The sequence below is a fragment of the Emys orbicularis genome, chromosome 16 (genome assembly GCF_028017835.1).
Source record: "Emys orbicularis isolate rEmyOrb1 chromosome 16, rEmyOrb1.hap1, whole genome shotgun sequence".
Lineage (NCBI taxonomy): Eukaryota > Metazoa > Chordata > Testudines > Emydidae > Emys > Emys orbicularis.
In genome coordinates, this window is record NC_088698.1 from 29,448,116 (window position 1) to 29,471,940 (window position 23,825).

Here is a 23,825-nt window from a genome sequence, read left to right on the forward strand (position 1 = left end):
AAAGCCATTTGCAGTTGCACAACCACCATGAGTTGTATTTGTCCTGCAAAACCCCAACCTATTCTTGAGCACCAGCTCCCAGCACCTTCTCTATTAGCTATTTACCCGTGCAGTACAAAGCACTCCTGTAACAGGAAGTGCCGTTATCTCAGTTTTACAGATGGAGGAAACTGAGGCAGAGAGAGATGACCTGCCTTGCTCAGTGTCACACACAGCCAGGAATTGAACCCAGATTGTCTGATTCCTAGTCCAGCATCTTAACCACCAGCCCATCTTTTGTCTGGAATCAAGGCCTACAGCAGGCGGACCAGCTTGGTCGGAAGAGGCAGCAGCCCAGCTCTTAAGCCAAGCAGCAGCAGCAGTTTGGCGGCTGCCCAAAGCATTCGCCCACAGCTGAGTTAGCACATGCTTGTTCCCAGCCTTGCTCCTGCCTTGTCTCACTCCAGGTAACCTGGCCTCTGACTCCATCTCTGACCCCGGGCTCCAATCCCACTCTACCGACTCCTGCTCCACCCAAGAGGCCGCCCGCCCGGACCATTTGCGAGTTGCCGCAGAGAGGCCAGATGGAGTTCACCGCTCGGCACAGACATCTGCTGCTCTGTTGGAGAATCCACCCTCCCTCCCATTTTCTCCCTAGCCGCTGCAAGTGCCGGTGAGCTAGTGATGAAGGCAGAAATGTAATGGGTAGGCTTACAAGCTTCCTGAAGCTAAAGCAGGCCTGCTCCTGCTGATGGTGAAACAGAGAGGATGCCACACCGAGTGGGTCAAAAAAGAGCCACATGCAGCTCAGCACAGATGAGGCAGGGAGGGGCTCAGCAGTTTGCCGAGTTGGGCCCTAACAAACCACAAACTCCTGGGACTTTCCTGTGCAAAGAACCATTTCCTTCCCTGGGTCTGATCAGATAGGGCTCAGTGAGTCACTGCTCGACGGAGCTAGGAGGCCCCCCGGAATATTTATTTCAACAGCGGCGAACTCGGTACATGGGGCATAAAAATAATCGCAGTGCATTTACCACAAGCCTGCAATTTCATTGTGAATAGCACAGTACAGCCCCCAGGGCAAAGGGCTCATCACAAGAGAAGATGCAGCAAACAGTAACTGTCCTCTGGCCTGTGCCTTCCTGTAAGAAACGCACACCCAGTGTCACCATGAAGCTAGCTGTTTGGAGACCACGCGGCTGAGACACATTACAAAGACTGGAACCAAAAGCCCCATGACTTGGACAGTCAAGAGAGGAATGGGGTCAGAGAACCACCACCCAACATTTCCCTCCCAGTGCGGGGTGCTGGGAACAGTACGTGCCTGTGTTTGAGACCTACACTTACCGCCAGCGGTAGTTCAGCGGTGGGGTGCCCACAGCCCGTCACGCAGCACTGGGGAGGGAACGGGCTCTGAAGAGTGGGCCGGGGGGGTGACATCACCCAGGGCTGTCTCTAAGCAGCCTGCCCTGCCAGTCCCCTCCGGGTGGTGGCATGTGAGCCCAGGGCCATGACCCCTGAAGAGGTGTCAGGGGTGTGACCACCCAGACTTTCCCAGATTGCTGAATGGGAGGTGGGTCCCTGTACAGAAGGGTTGAGAGCCACTGTCTTAAAGGGCTCAGGCCATGCCAGAAGGTGTTCACAGAAGAGACTTGACCACAGACAGGTACACAGAGATTTTTATGTTATTCATTTGAACAAGGAACATTAAATTGAGATTCCTTCACCCATTTAAGTGCAAAATAGTAACATGCCCCTTGTACATTAGTATAAATTAAAGCAGAGTTCCCAGTTGTAACACTGTCTGGACCAGTTCCTCAGCTGGGGTAACTCCATCGGCTTCCCAGGAGCTGTCTGATTCACGCCAGGTAAGGATCTGGCCCTTGCGTATAGCATCAAAAGCAGCAGGCAGGTGAAGGTCAAGAGGGCAGAACAGCAGTTTCAAAATCCCCAAGCCAGGTGGAAAAACCAACCAGGGTCACCCGGACCCCCATTCCATATGCTCAGCAGTGTCTGCTCCTGGCAAATGCTCTTCGCTGAAGGCTCTCTCTTGCCAGATGCCAAGTGCCTTTTGGGGTTGAGGTTGCTCAGCGGCTCTCAGGGCTGGGCCCTGTCGTGGCTAAATACAGTACGTCCCATACTCACGCAACACAGACGGAGGCAACCTTAAGCCTAGTTAGATGGCCACCTAGGACACTGCACCCAAGAGATGTCGGGATGGATAGGGTCACTCCAGTGCCAGGAGGGGGCTGGATGGCCCAGGAAATGAGAATCGGAGAACCCCTGGGCAGGTGGCAAGGTGTCTAATGGTCCGGCAGGAAGCTGCTCACAGTCAGGTTGTCTCCTTCGGTCTCCGAGCTGTTGTCCGTGGGCATCTTCATCCTCTTTACCTTGCTGGGCTTCTCCCCATTGGCCACCGGCTCGCTGTCGGGCAGCAGGGCTGAGATACACACCATCTCAGTGTTGTTGTGCCGGCGCACCCGGCAGACACGCTTCTGGCGCCACAGTAAGGTGGCGAGGACGGCGGTGCAGATGATGAAGGTGGCAGCCACAAGAGCTAGGATGAAGATGGCCAGCAAACACTTCCCCACCAGGGTATTTGTGTGAATGGGCAGCTCCTGCAAGGGGACTTTCGCTGCGACAGAGCCACCCGCTGTGGGCCTCGTGTGAGGAGAATGGGTCTTTCCCACCTTGGAGAGGCCAGGCCTCCAACTGGCCAACTCCTTCACAAGCAGGACTCCGTCAGGGGACTCCGTCTGAGATTCAGGTGGCGAAGTAGCTGAGCTCTCCCCCAGCCCCTTCACTCCCATTGGCCTGACAGAGGAGACATGTTCCATACTCTCTGTGCTGCTCACGAGGATTTCTTCTATCCTAGCGACTGCCGCTTCTGAGGAGACATTGCTGCTGCCCTGAGTTGGGGCTGCCTTGGCTGAGGTATCAAGATGGTTGCCCGCTGTAACTTTGGCCACTTCTGTGGAGACGTTGTCAGAGCTGTTAGCAGACAATGGCTCTGCTGTAGCGGTAGGATCATCATGTTGGTTTTCTTGGGACGTACTGTCGTCTAGCAGTCCAGGAGTTGGAAAGGACTCGGCTTCTTCCATGGGATACTCCGAAGAAGTCATGGAGGATGCGTTGTGGTGGCTGGTGGTGGTAGTGGTCTCTTCAGCAGAATGATTGGAAGACTTCACCTCAGCTTCCCTCTTCTCACGGATAGACATGGGGAAGTCAGCGCTCCCAGCCCCTGCTGTGTCCCACACCCACTGGCCCCGCTGAGAGCCCTCAGCCGCAGGAAGCCCGCCTGCTGCCGAGCTTTCTCGAACTGTATCATCTTGGCCACTGAGCTGGATGGCTGGCAGCTTGTAAGCAGAGGCCTGGAGCAGGCTCGAAAACAGCAGCAGCAGAGAGGCCCGGATTGGAGCCATTTGACCTAGGAGGAGAAAACAAAGAGATTAAATTAATGGTAAAAAAGAAAAAGCTGAGGAAGTAACTGCAGGCGTCAGAGAAGTTGATAAAACATCCGAGTAGAGATGAGCTCAAAATGCAAAATTAGGTCCCAACATTGGTGAGGATTCAGCTGTGCATTTCCATTCTCTGTCTCACCAACGCTAACTGGGTGTGTCCAGTGGCAACACTGCAGGCTGAAAGTGTCACTACATCAGAAGGCACTCGCTGCCTCTTCTCCCCACCTCACGCCTTCGCAGCCCAATAACCCCTTTGTTGCTTCCAGCATGTGCAAGTTGTTAGGAGGAGGAGGAGAATTACAGTGGCACTTAGGAACCACAACCCTGGACGAAGACCCCCCTGCGCTAGGTGCTGTCCAGAAAGACACCCGTCTCCGCCCCAGGGAGCATACACTCTCAGGGCGGGGGAGACAACAAACAGTGTTTGGCTGCAGAATGGAGTCTCAGCCCATGGGCTCCAGAAAGCCGTCCGTGTCACTCCTGGGGTACCAGGTGGCACGGAGAACTGCTCCAGGCAGCTCCGCAGCAGGCGTGTTTGCTACCAATGACTATTTCACATGACAGAGCGGGATTGAGACCTCTCCCTAAGCTAGAGCTACCAGAGAGCGGTTAGCAAACAGTTAAGTCTGCCTGACTGCCGCCCCAGCATGCCACCTGGAGACCGCCGCCTTCAGCCTCCTAACAAGCGTGGGCCTTCAGTTTGCAGGTATATGCAGAAGGTAGCCAGGGTATGTTAACCATGTGCCAGTCTCTGTAGAGCTCCTCCCTCCCTCCAACTATACTATGGAGCAGTGGTTCTCAAACTTATTTGATTGTGCCCCCTTTCTTTGTGTCTGTGGTAGTTTAGGCCTCCGCCTCGAGTGCCCGGCCAGCAGCCACCACTCTCCAGCCACAGAGCGGAGAAGCAGCCCCTGCCAGCTGGGCACCCAGCTCTGAAGGCATCGCCGCCGCCAGCAGTAGTAAGGGTGGCATGGTATGGCATTGCCATCCTTACTTCTGCGCTGCTGCTGGCGGCGGCACTGCCTTCAGAGCTGGGCGCCCGGCCAGCAGCTGCCGCTCTTCAGCCACCCAGCTTTCATGGGTGTAAGAGCATGAATGTGCGCAGTCAGTCTTTTCCCCCCCAAGGCTTCTCATGCCCTGCCAGAATACATTCTGCGCCCCCCAGTTGGAGTACCTCTGCTATAGAGAATGGGCTTCTCCATCGGGGAGCCATGCCAGAGAGAACACTGCCTAGTTGTCTGATTGGTAGCAAATGAAACTGACCAAAACCCCAAAGACTCTGGCTACTGATGGAAACACGTTACACTTGCATTTTAAATGAATGGATTGTATCATCCGCCACTCCATGAGGGGCCCCCTCCTTGGTGAGGTTTTGCCTCATTAGCAGCTGGGAAATAAAAACCTTAATGCTCCCCCCTACCCCGCCGATGGCTTTCAAAAATCTGGGATATTTTACCCTCAGGGAAAACCGATGAGCCTTAAGCAGGACTCGTACACCAGCGACCTGTGCCCAGTCATGGGTCACTTGCATGACTTCTGCTGCTGCTCAGAGCCGGAGGCGGGGAGGCAAAGCTTCTCCATTTGATAGGCCCTAGGAGCCCAGTCAAGGATCGGGGCCCCCATGGTACTAGGTGTTCTATGCATTACGAAGAGATGGGTCTTGCCTCACAGAGCTTCCTGGCTGCCACGTGACCCACAAAAACCAGGGGAGAGGAGTGGGGCGCCCAAGGGCACAGTGCTGCAGCCACAATCAGCTTCCCTTCACCCTTCTGCACAGCCATTGCCAAGTGCCCTGGGGATTTGGTGGAGGACAGTGGAATGACCCCATGGGGTCCTATGGGGAGCTCGTGTCCTGCCAACTTCTTCAGAACTCCTCCCGATTTCAATTCCATGCCCCCCCACTGGTGCGTTGTCCCCTCCCCGCAGCACTGACCCATGGCGTTGCCTCTTTGCTCTTACACCCATGCAAGAGTCTCTTGGATTCGTGCAATGTATAGTGTTGTGGAGGGCGGCTCTCAGGCATGGAGGGATTTGCTCCCATGTCAGCTACCCGTGCACCTGCACTGCTCCAAGCCGCTAGCAGAGGAAACCACTACACTATCAGCTACAATTGGCTCCAGTGCCACAAACCCTGTTTCAAAACAGGAATCAGCTCCACCCGTGGAAACTGCAGATAAAAGCAATGCACTGGCCTGGGTTTGCATGCGTCCTGTTTGGCAGCATCCCTCTTCCTCTCCCCTCCGCCCCATAGGAGTTTTATGACATGTGGAGGGGTGCACAGATTTCATTGCAGACATTCTATGGAGTGGATCTTCCCCACACACACACCCCTCCTCTCGCTGCTGCAGGGTTGCTTTCAGGACCCAATTATGAGCGTTCTGGTACCAGTGCAACTAACTGGGGAGCAGTCATTAGGCCAAACCCCCTGTACAGACAAAGCTTAATTCAAGTGCTGTGGAAAGAGAGTTAATGGAAAACCGGGGGAGGGGGAGGGGGAAGGGTTCTCTAGCATGGCTAGTGAGATCACTGCCTTTGGAGGCTAAATAATTGGATTATTTTGAGTCCAAATGGCTGTTATTCCTGAGTGGTTTTAAATGTCCCTTTCAGATGTCATTTAATTTAATTTACAGGCTAATTACCTTACAAGGATTTCCTTCCCAGAGAGAGAAGGTAGCTATGACGGAGAGCAGATAACATCTCTGCTGGGGAGCCGGAGAAAGTTTGCAAGTAAGAAAATGCACTTTAAGGAAGTAGAATCTCAAACCAGCTCAAAAAATAACTATGTAAAAGCTCTGGAGTCCTGTTAACTCACGAGTAGCAGTGTTAAAAGGGCTAGATGTAACACAATAGCCTGCACTGCTGTAGCACTGGCATTCCAGGTAGCTCCCGAAGCACTCAAACTGCATTATATATATATGAAGCAGTTTTTTATATATATATATATATATAAACCTCACGTCACCTCTGAAATGCAGCCTCCTCTGGGGCAGAACACAGTGATTTTGTAAAAGATGCACTGCAGCATTTTGCGGGAAATGACGACGCTCGCATCCAAGTGAAGTTATAGGGGGATTGAGGTTAACAGGCTGTAATTACCCAAGGAGGAATTTGGTCTGGACAGCAGGTTACTACTGTAGTCTTATGAAAAGTGCCCTTTTGAAGCACCCCAATTGTCAGGTCACTTTACACCTCAACAGAAAGATGGCTCTTTCAGCAGCCCCTGCCACCATGCACAGTTCACTGTCATCTCAGGGAGAAAACCCTCTCCCACCTACTGATCCTCCAGCCAGGGCCGGCGCAACCCATTAGGCGACCTAGGCGGTCACCTAGGGCACTGCGATTTGGGGGGCGACGACCGCGGCAGTATTTCCACGGCGGGACCTTCCGCCGCCTCTGTGGGGGGGGTGGCAGAAAAGCTGGTGTCGGAAGCTCCTGCCTCCAGCACCCTAAATCCTCCTGCAGATGACACCCGTCTCGTGTTCCTCGTTTAGGTGCAGTTTGTTTGCTCCTGATCCTCAGCAGCAAGTTGACTTGCAATATTCAAGCAAAGCCCCAACTGCAGAGTTCACACACTGTCCATCGCCCTGGAAGGCTGTGGGCAGAGAGGGAAGCCATGCGCCACTGCCTTCCAAATGACTGCGCGATTTGGGGGACATTTCTAGAGGGACTGAGCAAGACAGCGGCCCAGCAAGGAGCCTGGGTGTGTGTTTGGGTCTCTAGAGCAGTTCCACTCAGAGGTAGAGAGAAAATGTTTTCAGGATGGGCAGGAAGATGAGCAAACCACAAGACGATGTTTATACAACAGCAAACACACCCAGAGCCAGGTTTCAGATGTAAACAGCAGCTAGGCTAGGGTGAAGGAGGAAACCATCAGCTCTGCCTTGGAACCAAGGGTCAGCACTCCACCCGCTTTGGGTCGGGGCGTCCCCGCTTGACACAAACCTGACCCCGGTTTTGAGCGCTCCACCGTGGGTTTGGTGCTCCGGAGCAGATCTCAGCAGCAAGGAGCCCACCAGAGCCTGGTCTGTTTGTGCTGCTGGGAGCTACCACTGGGAACTTCTGCTGGAGATTCTCTAGGGCAAACAAGAGTCCAGGACCAAGACGGGGTGCATTGCACTATGGTTCCACATATTGTGACAGGACAGAGGTCTTGAGGCTGATCTCTCTCTCCTTCACACCAGGGGCAATCAGGAGTAACTCCTGGGGTTACCCAGCATGACCCAGGCCTGTTGTCAGAGAGGTTATTCTCACACCAGGACAGGCAGCCAAATGCCGGGAGGTGAAAGGTTTGCAACACGATGGATAAAATCCATGCTTTTTAAAATAAAATAATCAGAGAAGCTTTTTATTCATTTAAAATGTCCTTTTATTAAATATTTTTTTCCTTTTTAAAACTAAACCCATGTAAATTAAATTTGAAATTATGAAAACCTGTATTAGGGCCGAAATGGACTATAATCTATTAAAATAATGTAAATTAAATAATTAATAATCAAGCAGTACATGTTTGCTGCCAAAGTTTTAAAGAAAGTCAAACTCCTGAACTGGTGGATGTCACCAACTAAGCACCTGGAACCAGAGTTCGTTGAAGTGCTAAAGCAGCTTTTGACAGCAGTAATCTCTTCTGCAGGTTCAGAGAGAAACTTCCTTCATTTCAGTTTACTCAGTTCAATGACCAGTTCATTTGAAGTTGAGAAACTGATTGGGAGTTGAAAGAGCAGAAAAGCTTGTTTTCTGCTTCCAATCTATGAATAAAAATGAAGCATGAGAGGATAAGATCTACTAGTTCTAAAATCTTGAAGGGAGTGGTGACCAGAAATAATTAGTTCAATTTATTAACTACAGATAATCATTCCTTTGTTTAATAAATCATTTAGTTTTAAGTGCAAAAGATGTTTGAGAAATGTACTTTTCTTCTTATGTATCAAGCACATTTAATGTAGTTTTATTTAAAAACAATTTTTAAAATGCTGGTTTTGTGCATTTTTAATTTAATTACAACTTCTCTACAAATGCAGCTTGACACAAACCACAAGTAAAAAAATTAATCACCTCGTAAATAAGAAATGCATCATTCACCATTTTCTTATCAAAAATGTAAAAATTAAGAATCTGAATAAATGTACAGTAAGCTACCTAATTGCTTAAGTGATATAGAGATAGTGTCTCCTCCTGCTTAGCAAAAAGTAGTAACAAATTATACCAATCAGTGAGAATCAGAAAAAGGTTACTACAGCACAAATTCAAAACCAGACTAAGGCCGTGGCTACACTCTAAACTTCAAAGCGCTGCCGCGGGAGCGCTCCCGCAGCAGCGCTTTGAAGTGCGAGTGTGGTCGCGCGCCAGCGCTGGGAGAGAGCTCTCCCAGCGCTGCAGGTACTCCACCGCCACGAGGGGATTAGCTTACAGCACTGGGAGCTGTTGGGGCACTGTCTACACTGGCACTTTACAGCGCTGTAACTTGCTGCGCTCAGGGGGGTGTTTTTTCACACCCCTGAGCGAAAAAGTTGCAGCGCTGTAAAGCGCCAGTGTAGCCGTGGCCTAAAATTGATCACTTAAATCAAGCTTTCCTACTTGCTGCTTTAAACTGTGATTAGCACAGGTGAGTTAAATCACTAATTTAATTCCCCCCTCGTTTGCAAGCTGTTTTGGGGGCACAGTGAAGAGCTGAGGAACAATTACTTCCCTATAATTTAAGGCCAGGGGGTTTCTTTGGCAGAGGCGGTTCAACTAAAAATGAAAGGCCTTGACTTCCCAGCTAATGGGAAGTGTGGGCCCTGGATTAGCAAGGGAAGGACTCACATGTCCTCCCGTCTTGGGGGGGGGGGGGGAGGGGGAGGGGGACAGTGTGAATGCAGCATGAGCAGCTAAGAGATTGACTTCTCTGGGCGTGGCCTCCCCTCTCTGTTCCTTGTTCAGTCTCCCTTACCGGAACGCTGCACAGCAACCTTCCAGAGAACTTCCACATTCACAGTGGGTCTGAATTTAGGCCAAACATATCCACAGACCCTTACAGAGCTGTACCTTCCGGGGGTCTTCCAACAGCGCTCTTACAAAGGGCGAAGACGCTCTTACAAAGCCAGCAAGAATTCAATCCCCAGGATGTCCCCCACGGCTCAGGCCAAAAGATAATAAATCTCTGCCTGTGACGCTGCCTTTCTGGTCCCTTGTCACAGCAGAATGGCTCCACCACCACAGCTGGACTCAGGCAGCCACGGAGCCCTGGTAACATGGGCACTGCTTTGAAATCCATTACCGGTCACGTCTGCACAGAGGCTAACGTACAAGGGAAACAGCTCCAGAGCCTTCCAGGTAGCATTCTATTAAGCATCAAGATCCCTGTCTAGAAAGGCAGTGCTCTCCAATGGTCAAGGTGCCCGACTGGGGTCTAAGAGACCAGGGTCCTACCTCAGCTCTGCCCCGATTTGCTTTGTGACCTTATCCAGGTTAATCCATATACTTAACACCGGGAAGCCTTTGCACCCCATGTCCCTCAGTTTCCCCATCTCTAAAGGCGGGGAGAACCGCACTTACCTAGCTCAGGAAAGCACACACAGATCCACAGCTGAGCCCTACCCAGATGCTAGCTACTCAATGGCATCAGGTCAGAAAGAGGTTTTTGCCTTCCTCTACAGCCATGAAACCCCATTGCATGGAAATCAGCCTAGGTCTAGGGTAAGTCTTAGGTTTGGCATTTGAAATAAACCTGAGCCCATCGTCATACTAGAGCCACAGATCTGCCTTGTGCCTCGCTGAATGCATCTCCCTCAAGGAGCTGCTGGCTGAGTGGCTCCAGGCGCCGCAGCTGTTAAGGAAGATCACTCGGTGGGCTCTTAACATGCCCCCGGCTGACTGAGCTCCAAGCCCACCCACCCAGCGCCACCTTCCCCACCCCGATAGCTGCTTACCCTGGCTTGAAGAGGGCTGCCAGCGAAGGATGGGCGCAGGCATCACTCGCAGAGACCCAGTGCAGCATGTGCCGGGGGGAAATGCTTAACGCTGCCTCATCTCTGCAAAAAACACAGAAAGAAGAAGTGGCCCTTTCCAAGCCCGACTGGTTCTCTGCGCTACCTGCGATAATTCAGGAAGCCTCCCTGCCAGCGTACGAGCAAGAGACGAAGGCGGAAGAGAAGTTGTGGTTTGGAGAGAACGCGTGACGCTGCTCCCAGAAAGAGCGCGTCATAGCCGAAAAGGAGAATCGCCACCAGGCCCGCAGACCGGCTTTTAAGGGACGCGTCACTAGCTGGGGAGCCAGCAAGTCAGAGGGCATTTCCGACGAACGCTGGGCTTAGCAGCCTGATAAACCTTACCAAGAGCAATGGCAGAGGCAGGAGAAGATGGAAACCCCGCAGCTGAGCCCTGATTCAATGGCCCAGGAGAGTCAGAATTCAAGGGGGTAAACGTGTTACAAAGTCAGCTGCGAGGCCGCTCCAACTGGGCAACACCTTGGCCTCTCCTTGCCCATGGCAGACGGAGGCAGCGTCTCACTCCTCCTAGTCTGCACAGTACGTACGTTGCTGGCACCAGACCATCCCTACACGCTACGTACAGCCCGGCCTGCGGGTGCTCTTAGTTTCTTGCCATTTACTGGTACTTGCAGCATTCCCTGGGCTTCGAATGGGGAATGGGGGCCAGTTTCCAGTGGCCGTTGAAATGCGGCAGGTAAATCTTTGCTGTTAAGGGATCTCTGAGTCGGCGTGGTTGGATTCATGGCAGCGAAGGGAACCCGGCTTTGAAAAGCAGAAGGGGAAAACAATGAACCCAATTCTGTGTTTTCCAACTCCCGCTCAGGGCCCGCAGCAGAGTCAGTCTCCGGGCTCCCAACAAGAACAGCTGGCCAGCAGCAGGCTACCTGATTGACTGCACCACCTGACTGGTCAGGCAGGCTGGCTCTTAGCCCAGCAGCTCCTCTCTGGCTGCTCGGTATGCCTGCAGCAGCACTTGGCTTCTGGCTGCTCCGGTCCCTGCTCCTCGGTGCTGATCCTCGGCTCCACCTGGGACCTATGACTGCGGTCACCCTCTAGCTGTAGCATTTGGCTTCTGTCCCTCTGGCACTGACCCTCGTTCCTGGACTCCGCTCACCCAGAGGCCGAACTCCCGCTTTAACCACTAGGCCAGACCACCCATGGCCCAGTCGGTAACACTCCCAAACGGAGATTGTGTGTAACACCCGACAGACACAGCATGTGTGGTGCTGTGGGGCTGGGGAGGGCTCGTCAACCCTCCTGTGGGATGGTCGACAGGTGTGGAGTGCAATCACTGCGCAGCTTATGCTGACAAAGCCTTTATATCCCCACCTCCCCTCCATGTCGTACCTGCACTCACCTGCACAAGGTCCGTGAGACTAGAGAATAATTTGAAGGGCTAGAGCTTGAGCCAACGCATGTGTGCTGGCCGCAGAGAGAGGGCTGTGAAATGCGGACATGTCCGTGCTCAGAGTTAGGGGGTCAGTTGACGCCTTCCTCGAACGTGAAGCCAGCGTCTCTCTGCAGCACTCCACTGGGGGCAGGGAATTTGCCCATTGTCAAGAGGAGGAAAATGACTTGTTTTGGTCTCCCCGTTGCTGTAGCGGGATCTCGGCAGCTGTCTGGAACAGCAGGAGCTGGTAAGGACACAGGAGGTGCCATCCCTTCCCCACTCCACACCCACCTTCCTCATTTGGCCCTGACTTCACACGTCTGAGGCTGGACCAGCAGCGCCATCCCCAAGCTGAATGAGGAACTGAAACCAGGGCGTGTTTGGAAAGTGCTTCAGCATCAGTGAATACAACAATGCAGCACCAGGCTCCCTCTGTACACGCCCCGCTCAGTTACTGCAGCACAAAGCCGAGGATTTCCCAGGGCTTGGGGGAAGGCTGAGGCCAGGGACGAGCTAGCGTTAAAGCCTGTTGCTGAGATCGGACAAGAGTGCGGCTGAGGCTGGAACTGGGAGGGGATCTGCCACAGACACAGTGTGTGACCTTTGGCAAGTCCCTTTCCCTCTTTCTTCACCATCTGTAACCTGAGACTATTATTGTATTTCCCGACACAGGGACCGTGTGTACGCTGCACCTAGCACAATGGGGCCCTTCAGGTGTTACTCAGTAGAAAAAAGGGAAAAGGAGACAGTCCTGGAGAGCAGCTAGAAAAACGCTGCATTTACCTGGTGGGTGGAACCTAGACTGCGCAATTGGTAACATTCACCCTCAGCAGCTGGAACTTGCAGGAAACGAGGAAGCTGGGGAATTGGGAATCTTAATAGGTTTGAAAGTGAGGCCAAAAATGGTGTCAGTAGCTGGGTGCATGGAATTCCCTCCATGGGGCAGGGCAGCAGATAGCACTGCATTTAGAAGGATGGGCCTGTTTGGAGGGGGTGTCTCTTTTTAGAATATCTAAAAAAATGGTTTCCATACTGATCACACATCCGGCATGTACCACCCCACTGCCGTTGGAAGGGGCAGATCTATACACATCAGAAAAAGGAGATCTTCTGAAGCTCACTTCCTGTACTGAGCATCCCACATTACCCTTAGGTGACCAGATGTCCCGATTTTATAGGGACAGTCCTGATTTTCAGGGCTGTCTTTTACAGAGGCGCCTATTACCCCCTACCCCAATTTTTCACACTTGCTGTCTAATCACCCTAGTTACCCTCTTGGGAAAACTGGAGGGTTGGATTGGTGTTATTGGTATTTTGAGGTTGTTGGGGTTTTATTTTATTTTTGGGGGGGAGGGGGAGAATATGCACCATAAAAAACTGACATGGCTAACGCAGCTACTTTAATGAGGGGGAAGATCAGATCTGCTTGGGTGTTGCCTTTCTCACATCCGAGGCAAACCTAGTGGAGAGATAAGCAGCAGTTTATTAGTTGGGAGAGGCTCTCTAGTTTTGACTGTTCTAAACAGTCTATTTAACCACATCACAACAGCAGAAGCAAACAGCAAGTTGGCAAGAAAAAGATGAGGGAAGGTCACAGCTGGTTGCCATGCCAATCCAGAAACAAATCCATCTTTGGGTACATTTCCAATACAATACACTAAGCAGGCAAGGAGAATTTAGCTCCTGCTGGAACTTTAAGAAGTGCCCATACATCACTTCCCAAAATTATGTTTGGGTCAAATCAAGAAGTTTCACATTTAATCAAAGCTTTGCATGTCGGACAAAACCCGAAAGGCTAAGGCACAAAATGAGTTACAGCTAGCAGGGAACATAAAAGGCAATTAGTAGAGGTTCTTTAAATACATTAGGAGCAAGAGAAAGACCATGGAGAAGGTAGGTCTTCTACTTCCAAGGGAAGGAGAGCTAATAACTGATGACATCAAGAAGGCTGAGGTACTTAATGCATATTTTGCTTCAGTCTTCTCTCTAAAGGTTAATGGTGACCAGATACTCAACAGTGGGATCGCACAGGGTCTGAGTCTGGCACTATTCAATAGTTTCATTAATGACTTGGCTAATGGAATGAAGCACATGCTCATAAAATTTGCAGATGACACCAAGCTGGGAAGGGTTGCAAGCACTTTGAAGGGCAGAATTAGAATTCAAAAATGACCTTGACAAATCAGAGAATTGGTCTGAAATCAATAAGATGAAATTTAATGAAGACAAGTGCAAAGTACTTTACTTAGGAAAGAAAAATCAAATGCACAACTACAAAATAGGGACTACCTGGGTAGGTGGTGGTACTGCTGAAAAGGATCTGGGGGTTATAGCAGATCACAAACCAAATGAGAGGCAGCACTGTGATGCAGTTGTGAAAAAGGCTAACGTCATTCTGGGGTGCATTAACAGGAGTGTTGTATGTAAGACATGCAACTGTCCTGCTCTGCCCTCACCTCACCTGGAGCACCGTGTCCAATTCTGGGCACCACACTTTGGGAAAGATGTGGACAAACTGGAGAGAGTCCAGAGGAGAGCAACAACAATGATCAAAGGTTTAGAAAACCTGCCCTATGAGGAAAGGTTAAAAAACTGGGCATGTTTAAGTCTTAAGAAAAGTAGACTGAGGGGGGACCTGAGAATAATCTTCAATTAGGTGATGGGCTCGGACGATAGGACAAGAAGTGATGGACTTAATCTGCAACAAGGGAGATTTAGGTTAGATATTAGGAAACACTTTCTAACTATAAGGCTAGCTAAGCTCTGGAACAGGCATCTAGGGGAGGTTGTGGAATCGCCGTCACTGGAGGTGTTTAAGAACAGGCTGGACAAACACCTGTCAGGACTGGTCTAGGTTTCCGTGGTCTTGCCTCAGCACGAGGTCTGGACATGACTTCTCGAGGTCACGTCCAGCCCGACATTTCAATGGCAGCAGTTCTTCCCGAGTGGCCTTTGCATGCACCGACTTCCTTACGACGACACTTGCCCCCCCCCCTCCCCCGACTAGCTCAACACCCTTTGCCGGCATTCTCACTCAGCGCTTCAGCGATGGAGGCATCACCCCCATCTTACAAAGGCTGGCACTAACACACAGACACCAAGTGCCCCATGGCTGTAGCACAGCCTGAAACAGAACCCAGGAGTCCAGCCCCCTAGCTTCACCCAGCAGACCACAGCAGGACACAGCTGTGAACGGATTTCCCATTAGTTTCTGAATTCCTTCTACCCACCCAGGATTTACTTAGCGTGAAACATAAGCCCTCCAGATACGGCGCAGCTGTGCAGAGACCAAGCTCCTGGGGAACAGCTGCCACAGTGAAAGAGGACATGCATCTGCTTTAGAGAATTTGGGGTTCGGCACAAACGAGGAGGAAGTGTCCAGAGTTAACAAGGCTCCATACTGTCCCTGGTGCATCGTTCTCCAACCCGGGAGGGACACAGGCCTTTACGAGTCAGCAGCGCTGACAGTTGCAACACAAGGCTGGCTCAGGGTATCCGAGGGGAGGAAGTGTGCAGTTGTGAAATGCTTTGCTGCAACTTACTGTAAATTCTAGTCCTTGGAGAACAAAGCCAGCAGTGAGTGCCAGTGTGTTTGCTAAATGGCAGCTCCTATCCTGAAAATGTACAATTGGCTCCCTGTTGTAGACTTTTCCTTTGAGATTTTCATAGCCGACACTGGGACCTAGCCCCACAACTTCCAACCCCAGCCTTGAACTTTGACAGTGCCAGGTTTCTCTTCTCCCTGTGGTAAATTTCAAACAGATTTAAATTGGGAAATAGGTAGTAGACAGCACATCACGTCCTAGCTCTAAGCAACAAAAACCAGCGTGGGCTGATTCTGTTCTCCTTTCCCCTCACACTCACTGTTCTGCCGACCTTGGGGCCTCCACCTTTGGAAGGCCTCACCAACCCAGCTCAGCCAGCAGTAGGACAGTGGAAATGGAAAAACACCGTGCAGCTCACTTCAATTAAAGGGACGTTGTTGGGCCATTCACATCCAAAATGAGCTTGGCTTTCCCTCCCAGCCTCTTCTCTCAGGAGACTCCTGGACAAGAAGGGGAGGAAACGGGGGGGGGGGGGGTCAAATCCCACTGGGCTGGATCCTCCCACTCTCATCCCTGGAATGTTTTATGTTTACAACTGTATCGATAGGAGTAATACTGATCATGTAATTTACCAGGCCAGTCGCACCTGTGAGGTTCAGGGTCCATCTTCCCATCACAGCAGCCATCTATCTAGGTCCCTGTACCGTGCCCATCACCACCGAATTTGAGCAGCTCCCTTGTGGTAAGTGCTCCACCATGACATGCAAACCCACACATGAAACATAAGACAGATCCACAGGAATGCTTCTGGTATCTATGGAAACAGTTTCCCAGAGATACATACTTCCAAAATAGGTTTTTGCCACAAGTGGATTTTGCTCAGTGGCGATGAATATTCGGAGGGGAACAACTGAGGCATGGCACCTTGGCAGGGCCAATGGGTGGGAAGAGCTACGCCCATTGGCATAGATTCTGGTCCTGTTAAAGGGGAGCAGTTTCCTCCATCTCTTGGCACAGTAAGTCTAAGAATTAGGGCTGTCAAGCGATTAAAAAAATTAATTGTGATTAACAGTGCGATTAATCGCGTGATTAATCGTGATTTTTTTAAATCACATGATTAAACAATAATATAGAATACCATTTATTTAAATATTTTTGGGTGTTTTCTACATTTTCAAATATATTGATTTTAATTACAACACAGAATATGAAGTGCACAGTGCTCACTTTATATTTGATTACAAGTATTTGCACTGTAAAAAAAGAAATAGTATTTTTCAATACACTTAATACAAGTACTGTAGTGAAATCTCTATCATGAAAGTTGAACTTACAAATGTAGAATTATGTACAAAAAATAACTGCATTCAAAAATAAAACAATGTAAAATTTTAGAACCTGCATGTCCACTCAGTCTTACTTTCTGTTCAGCCAATCACTCAAACAAGTTGGTTTACGTTTGCAGGAGATAATGCTGCCCACTTCTTGTTTACAATGTCACCTGAAAGTGAGAACAGGTGTTGCAAGATAGTTATGTGCCAGATGCGCTAAAGATTCACATGTCCCTTCATGCTTCAACCACCATTCCAGGGGACATGTGTCCATGCTCATGACGGGTTCTGTTCGATAACAATCCAAAGCAGTGCGGACCGACGCACGTTCATTTTCATCATCTGAGTCAGATGCCACCAGCAGAAGGTTGATTTTCTTTTTTGGTGGCTTGGGTTCTGTAGTTTCCGCATCGGAGTGTTGCTCTTTTAAGACTTCTGAAAGCATGCTCCACATCTCGCATCTCTGATTTTGGAAGGCATTTCAGATTCTTAAACTTTAGGTTGAGTGTTGTAGCTACCTTTAGAAATCTCACATTGGTACCTTCTTTGTGTTTTGTCAAATCTGCAGTGAAAGTGTTCTTAAAATGAACATGTGCTGGGTCATCATCCAAGACTGCTATAACATGAAAGATGTGGCAGAATGCAGGTAAAACAGAGGAGGGGACATACAATTTTCCCCCAAGGAGTTCAGTCACAAATTTAATTAACACATTTTTTTTTAACAAGCGTCATTAGCATGGAAGTATGTCCTCTGGAATGGTGGCTGAAGCATGGGCATACAAATGTTTAGCATATCTGGCATATAAATACCTTGCAATGCTAGCTACAAAAGTCCCATGCGAACTTCTTTTCTCACTTTCTGGTGACATTGTAAATAAGAAGAGGGTAGCATTATCTCCCATAAATATAAACTAACTTGTTTGTCTTAGCGATTGGCTGAACAAGAAGTAGGACTGAATGGATGTGTAGGCTCTGAAGTTTTACATTGTTTTGTTCTTGAGTGCAGTTCTGTAACAAAAAAAATCTACATTTGTAAGTTGCACTTTCAAAACAAAGATTGCACTACAGTACTTGTATGAGGTGAATTTAAAAACTTTCTTTTATCATTTTTAAGTGCAGATATTTGTAATAAAAAATATACACTGATTTCAATTACAACACAGAATACAATATATATGAAAATGAAGAAAAACATCCAAAACATTTAATAAATTTCAGTTGATAATGGTGCAATTAAAACTGATTAATCCCAATTAATGTTTTTAATCACGATTACTTTTTTTGAGTTAATCGTGTGAGTTAACGGTGATTAATTGACAGCCCTACTAAGAATCACGCTCTCAGGCATCTGTTGAGCTCTGCAGAGTGGTGTGGAGAAAGACATGACAGCAGCGTGCAGAGTCAGGTTGGATTCCACCCCCTTGCTCAACCCGGCTTCTCAGCTCAGTAAGGAAACTGCCACACGGGAAAGTTGAAATTTGCAGCTGAACTTTGGGGAAGCCACCAGCTTGGCTGGAATGAAATTGGCTGGTGAGCGTGGGGAGAAGCTGGGCCCACTGGCACACATGGAGAAACTTTGCCTTGGATCAAACTTAGACTAGACACCAAAGTCTCAGCTGGCACAGGCAAACCCTGGAGCAAAGAGGCTGGCTGAATGCTTCTCACACCCAGCTGCAGCAGCCTGTGTGGGACGTTGTGGTACCTCACTGGGGGAGGGCAAAAGGAGCTGAGGGTCACCTGACAATATATGACTCTGCCATGTGGCTGGATAACCCAAATCCATATATTTGTAAAGCTTGTAAAACCCAGTCTTAACCTGTAGAATTACAGAATCTACCACCTTTGATTTGTCTCCATCCGGTCCAGGTTTGTAAGGGACTATTAAGACGTTAGAACACTGTTTGTTCTAAACAGCCTCTTGCCCCAAATCCTCCAGGCCGGGCAGCTTCTCAACAGCCTCAGATTGTAAAGATGGCCCCTCCAGCAAATCACACACCGGAGTGGCCAGGCTCTGCAAATGGTCTGCCCTAGCCATCACACTGCAGTCTCCAGGCAGACAGGTGTGAAGCCAAGTCAGGCACAAAGAAATTGAAGGAAGACAGACTCCATGGGGAAGACATTACATGTCTCTTCTCATCCCCCGAGTAACTACCAGCAAGGAGCGCCACATCTATTTTAAACTTTCCTTTGATAAAATATCTGAAAGGTGCTGGGGTAGTGGCAGCCCTAGAGAACATGACGCTCTGCCTACACAACGTGCACAGTATAAGAATCCCTATGTGGCTCTACCATTGTGTGTACTCTGCATTCCGGAGAGCCACCATTACAAGGGCTGTATGCCATCATGGGGTGGCAGGATGTGTGGTGTACACACTTATTTTCTGCTAGGAACTGGATTGAGAAACAAGCCATTTCACAAAAGCCTCTAAGCAGCTGTGGGACGGATACAATGTTCAGTCACTGCTGATGTGGCTTGGATTCAAATTAGCAAGCTGGAGGTGAACAGCTCCAGGCTCCATTACCCACTCTTCAGCCACCTACCCACAGAAAGATACTGGAGGGCAAAGCTCCTTTCGAGAAGTGTCAATTCTGCAAAGCTGGAAGTTGACTAGAAATGAAAGGCCTTAGCGGCCTACTTGAAGAAAGGGAATGTTTGAAATAAGTGAAAATACAAAAAAAGTTTGAGTTCTGGGCTTGTTTCCAAGAATGTCAAACTAAAGAAAGGACATGATTCTCTGATAAATGGCTGCAGGTAATATTTTCAAATGTGCTAAGCCTCATTGCAAGTCAATAGGACTTAGATTAAGTGCTTATGTCACTTTTGAAGATGAGACTCAGGCACATTTTTGAAAGTTTCGCCCTGTCTATTTTGTGTCTAGACGGTTGTATCCTATGCTAATCTACAAAAATCTTAACCCCCGGCAAGAAATTAAACATTGGCTGCTACCTACCTGCTCAGGCCGCGGACACTCGGTCTAATGTAATTGAGCAGCACAGAACGCCACAGGAACAAGGTGTCAAAGAAAAACAACAGACAATGGAACTTTGTAATCAATGATTTTATCTTTGAAAATGGAAGCAAATATTTGGACAGGATACTATGGCCGCTCTATAAGAGCGCATCTCTCAAATACTTTGCTGGTTCTCTTCTGGGATATCACGGCTAAAAAAAGCTTCAGGCACTGACTCCGTTTGAGCCTGGCTAGGCATCATCAGTTCATTTAAATAAAATACAAGCTATAAACTAAAAAACCAAGGAGGACTTTCCCCCACCCCCTTCTCTTTAAACCATCACTCTACCTTACAACAGTGTTGGTTGGGCAGTTAAATCTGGCATTTCAGAAACTTCATTCCCTCTGATTAGAAAAACAAAGACCCCCAGCACACAGACTTGACGCCACACATACAAATTAACAAGGAGATCACTACCCAGGGGAGAACTGGGTTTTGTTTGCCAAAATCCACCCCACCCCATCAGCCATTGATCGCAGTACAAACAACACCAAACGTTCAATGAATTGTCTAGGCTGCAAACTCAATTTTCAACGCACAACGCCAAGAACATTGGCTCACTGCCTTAAATAACCCAGAGCTGGTTTTATGAAGCTTTCATCCTGTGACACTGTACACGTTTTCTGTCCTCTCTCATCAACTCTTACGCTTCACCTGCTAAAAGTTCATTTAACTGTCCCAATGGTACGACTTCACCTTAGGTCAGAAACACTCACACCTTCCAGAACAAGAGACTCCTTCATCATAAGTTTTGAACATGCAAATACAAGAAAATGGAGAACTTGAGAAATTCTAGCTAACCTACTGGAAGAGAAATTCAGCGCTCACTCCTTTGCCCAGATGAAGGAATGTGAACCTGCCCCATGCAAAGGCAGCCTCTCATCTGGCACTTCCTCAGTTAATTGGGAAAGCAGTCCCCGTGTGTGTGTCTGACAGGCATATGCACATGCACATATATATTAAGCTGTAGTGAGGCCATTCAAGGATCAAACCTCAGGTGGAAAAGGGTATTTTAGGCTTATCAGCTGGTTCACTGCTCTGGCCCACAGACAGGTTTTAACTGCACTTGTGGTTGATCAGCCTCTTCCCCGGTGCCAAGGCAAGTTGTCCTGGCCTGGGTGGGGCTCAACACGTATCACAGCAAACTGTGCCGACTACCAGAGGTCTAGCACCCTCTGCCCCAACAGGTGCTGAAGCGCTCACCCCTGCAGGTAAATCCTTTGCAAGCCCGATCAGGGCCCACCAAACGCCACTCCCTCTCATGACGCAGACCCTCACGGTAAGCAGACATTCACTGGGCTGAAGCAGTCACTGGACACTCGGAGCCCCACACCCAAGTCAGGATGTTGGCTTTGATTAACATGCACTTACACCGAGTCTTTCACCTGAGGATCTCAAAGGTTTCTGAGACCAGGGCAGAAAAGCTAGGACTGCAATGGGACTGGAGATAAAGGTCACTTATATTTCAGGAAATCTTGTGTTCCCTGGGATGGGATTTTACTATAGCCGGTGGGGTTACCAGGAGAGAGTGACAGAGGGAGAACGGGTATTGGAAGGGTTTTGTTTTTGGAGACCTGTCATTGTAATGTTACCCAACTACTTCTAATGCTGCTCTGAAAGCCATATTGGGGCTGGAACTTCTCATCATCAAAAACGGGGGCAGAAATAGTTTAAGCTCACAAATTTAAGAGCTTCTTTATGAGCAAAGGTGCCTGGTCTTGCAGCATTTAATGCAGACACACAAATTTACAGCTTGGCAAAGGATTGGAATAGACATAATGGAAAACTTGGCTACGTGCTCACGTCCCGCTGGCTTGCAAATCAGAATTCTGGGCATTCGTCTTAGCTATTTCGCTGCGCACCCTTACACCTTATGTTAGCTGATAAACAGAATGAATGTCTGCAGTGTAAAAAATATTTGGCCTTTAAAAATCAAAATGCCCATTCTGACAACGTTAGGATAATCCAAGCACAGAGTGTTGGAAGAGGACAGCATGGCTCCAGGACAAGGGTTCAGTCTCTCGAATGTAGAAAGGGAAAAAAGAGTTATGGGTGACATGAGTCACTTCACTCACAACCAAGTTTTTTAAGCTAGGTGCTGATGGTGAGTGGGACACTGTTAAAAAGGCAGTAAAGTCAACTCACATGGGTTTATGGGAGGGGCTCTAGAACTGCCTTGTCCACACTGCAAATGGAACTGATCAGATTGTTCAAAGATGAAGATTTATACAAAACAGCTTCATTTTGTTCTCTACACAGTATAAACACACACATGCACAGCCACACCCCAATCTCTACACACTCACACACACAGTGGTGTCCCTTTAGATTTAAAAAACAAATACTGCAAAGTGCCAAATAGGAAAAATAAAAGGCTACTTTTTTTGTGTGGCAACTTTAAAAAAAATGGTTAAGAACAATGTGGCGTTGGTCCCTAATTCTATAAAAGGATAATTGGGCACAACACTGAAAGTCAGAATAGTTTGTTTTCAAAAATTCATAACATCTGGAAACAAATTGTAAAAGTAGCACTTATTCTTTTGACTTAATTTTGACCAAGTCACGTAACACATTAAAACATCAGAAAAATTGTTCACTAAAAAGCTTGGCTTTTAATCATCGGCTTTCGCTGAAGTTAATTTAGGAGAATAATAAAGTTCTTATTGGAATGCTGCACGCTGCTGCTTGACGAACTTCTGAAATGGAATGTCTTCTTGAACGGCAGTGCCTCCCCAGCCCTGCTCCAGCTTAAAGTTCTGCTCCCTTTGCTCTCAAACCGTCATCTTCGCCATCTGCTGTTCTAACTTGGAAATGCGCTCATCTTGATTGGAGATTGTGTCTTTTATAGATTTAAGCTCTTTCAAAATCTCATCCAATTTGGCTTCGTTTTGCTGGAACCAAGCAAAAAACAAAACCAGAATTCATTAAAAATTGGCCGGAAGGAGCAATTCTGCATATTGACATTTGAGGTTTCCAAAGCAAACATGCTCCAGCCCAAAGGGATTTCAAAGGGAGATTGTTACCGATAAACCGGCTGGGAATCATGTGCTCTTGAGTGCTAACATGAAGCTTCTGACACAGGGTAACATGCTAATGGCACAGCAACCAGCAGCATTTCTAATGGAGTTAGTGCAAATGTAAAGGGTACACTGAGCCAGGGTTTGCTTTTTAATGGAGTTTATAATCCCCTTTATTCAATGGCCTGATACACTGAATCTGCTCTTATAACCAACACTATTGGGGCACCTGTCAGCCAGTATAGCCAGACCACAGGGCGTTTCACACCCGCCTTCTCAGCAGTCCACTCTGTCAGGGTTATTCTGTCTGATTTGCTGTGTTTGGTTTTAGACACATGATGGGCTCATGAATTAGGATCCAAAGTTCCTCCATTAACCAGCTGCTTTCTTTGAATTACAAACGAAAGTCAGATTCCTGTGGGAATGAGTTCCCAGGGTGGGAGCAGGACTTTCAGGGTCACAAGCCATTTCAAACTCTGCCACTGCCTAGCAGCACAAAACCATTCCTCCCAGTGCAGCTCTGTGGGGGAACTGGGCTGAGGGAATGTAAATCCCCCACGTACATGTGTGGCCAGATCACCAGGCCTAACACACATTTGTGCAAAAGGTTCACAGGGCACTTCAATAGCTACAAGTGATCTTAGACTTACCTCTTGTCCAGAAAACCACCTACCCTAGTAGCCCCTGGGCCCTAAGTCCATGCTAGCTAGCTAGGCGGTTACTGCAGGGATGGGCCCAGTGTAACGAGGGCATTTGGTTTTTTACTGATTCAGAGGGTAGAGCACCCCTGCCTGAGACTCCAGTGCCACTCCCTGATGGCCTGTGAGACGTTACTCACAATATTTGAGGTGTCTGCTGCTTTCTTTGGGGTGTTAATGAGATCGCTTTTCTTGTTTGCTGCAGGCTTGTTGTCCAATATGTTCTTTTTGACCACCTTGAGATCCCGGTTTTTGCCTGGAATGTACCCATGTTTCAAAGAAATGAGAATGGGATCAGCGTTCTTCCCCTCAAACCACTCTTCAGCTTCCAGAGCTGCTTCAGGACCAGCCGTATCAGGATACAGGTCATCTTGGAAAAGGTCAGACTAGAAGTCAGAAGGAATTAATTAGTAACATGCTTTGG

General features: G+C 48.7%; 2 protein-coding genes across 2 annotated transcripts in view; both read right to left on the reverse strand.

Annotated features, from left to right (window-relative positions):
• Positions 1–1,647: 1,647 nt before the first annotated feature.
• On the reverse strand, positions 1,648–10,529 carry SELPLG (selectin P ligand). Its single transcript, XM_065417825.1, has 2 exons — positions 10,349–10,529; positions 1,648–3,406 (listed from the first exon to the last, which is right to left on the reverse strand). The coding sequence occupies exons 1-2, from the start codon at positions 10,389–10,391 to the stop codon at positions 2,283–2,285; spliced, it is 1,167 nt and encodes a 388-aa protein (XP_065273897.1). The 5' UTR covers positions 10,392–10,529; the 3' UTR covers positions 1,648–2,282.
• Positions 10,530–22,416: 11,887 nt separating this feature from the next.
• The window catches only part of CORO1C (coronin 1C), a 66,280-nt gene continuing 64,871 nt past the window's right edge, over positions 22,417–23,825 (reverse strand). The window contains exons 10-11 of the mRNA XM_065417534.1: positions 23,542–23,787; positions 22,417–22,577 (exon numbers count right to left, since the gene is read on the reverse strand). Coding sequence (XP_065273606.1) covers positions 22,458–22,577; positions 23,542–23,787 — 366 coding nt within the window. The 3' untranslated portion in view covers positions 22,417–22,457. The remainder of the gene's footprint in view (positions 22,578–23,541; positions 23,788–23,825) is intronic.

Coding starts and splice junctions, on each gene's coding strand:
- SELPLG (XM_065417825.1), bottom strand. CDS start 10,391: ATGCCTGCGCCCATCCTTCGCTGGCAGCCCTCTTCAAGCCAGG. Junction 3,407..10,348: donor GCAGCCCTCTTCAAGCCAGG/GTAAGCAGCTAT, acceptor TTCTCCTCCTAG/GTCAAATGGCTCCAATCCGG.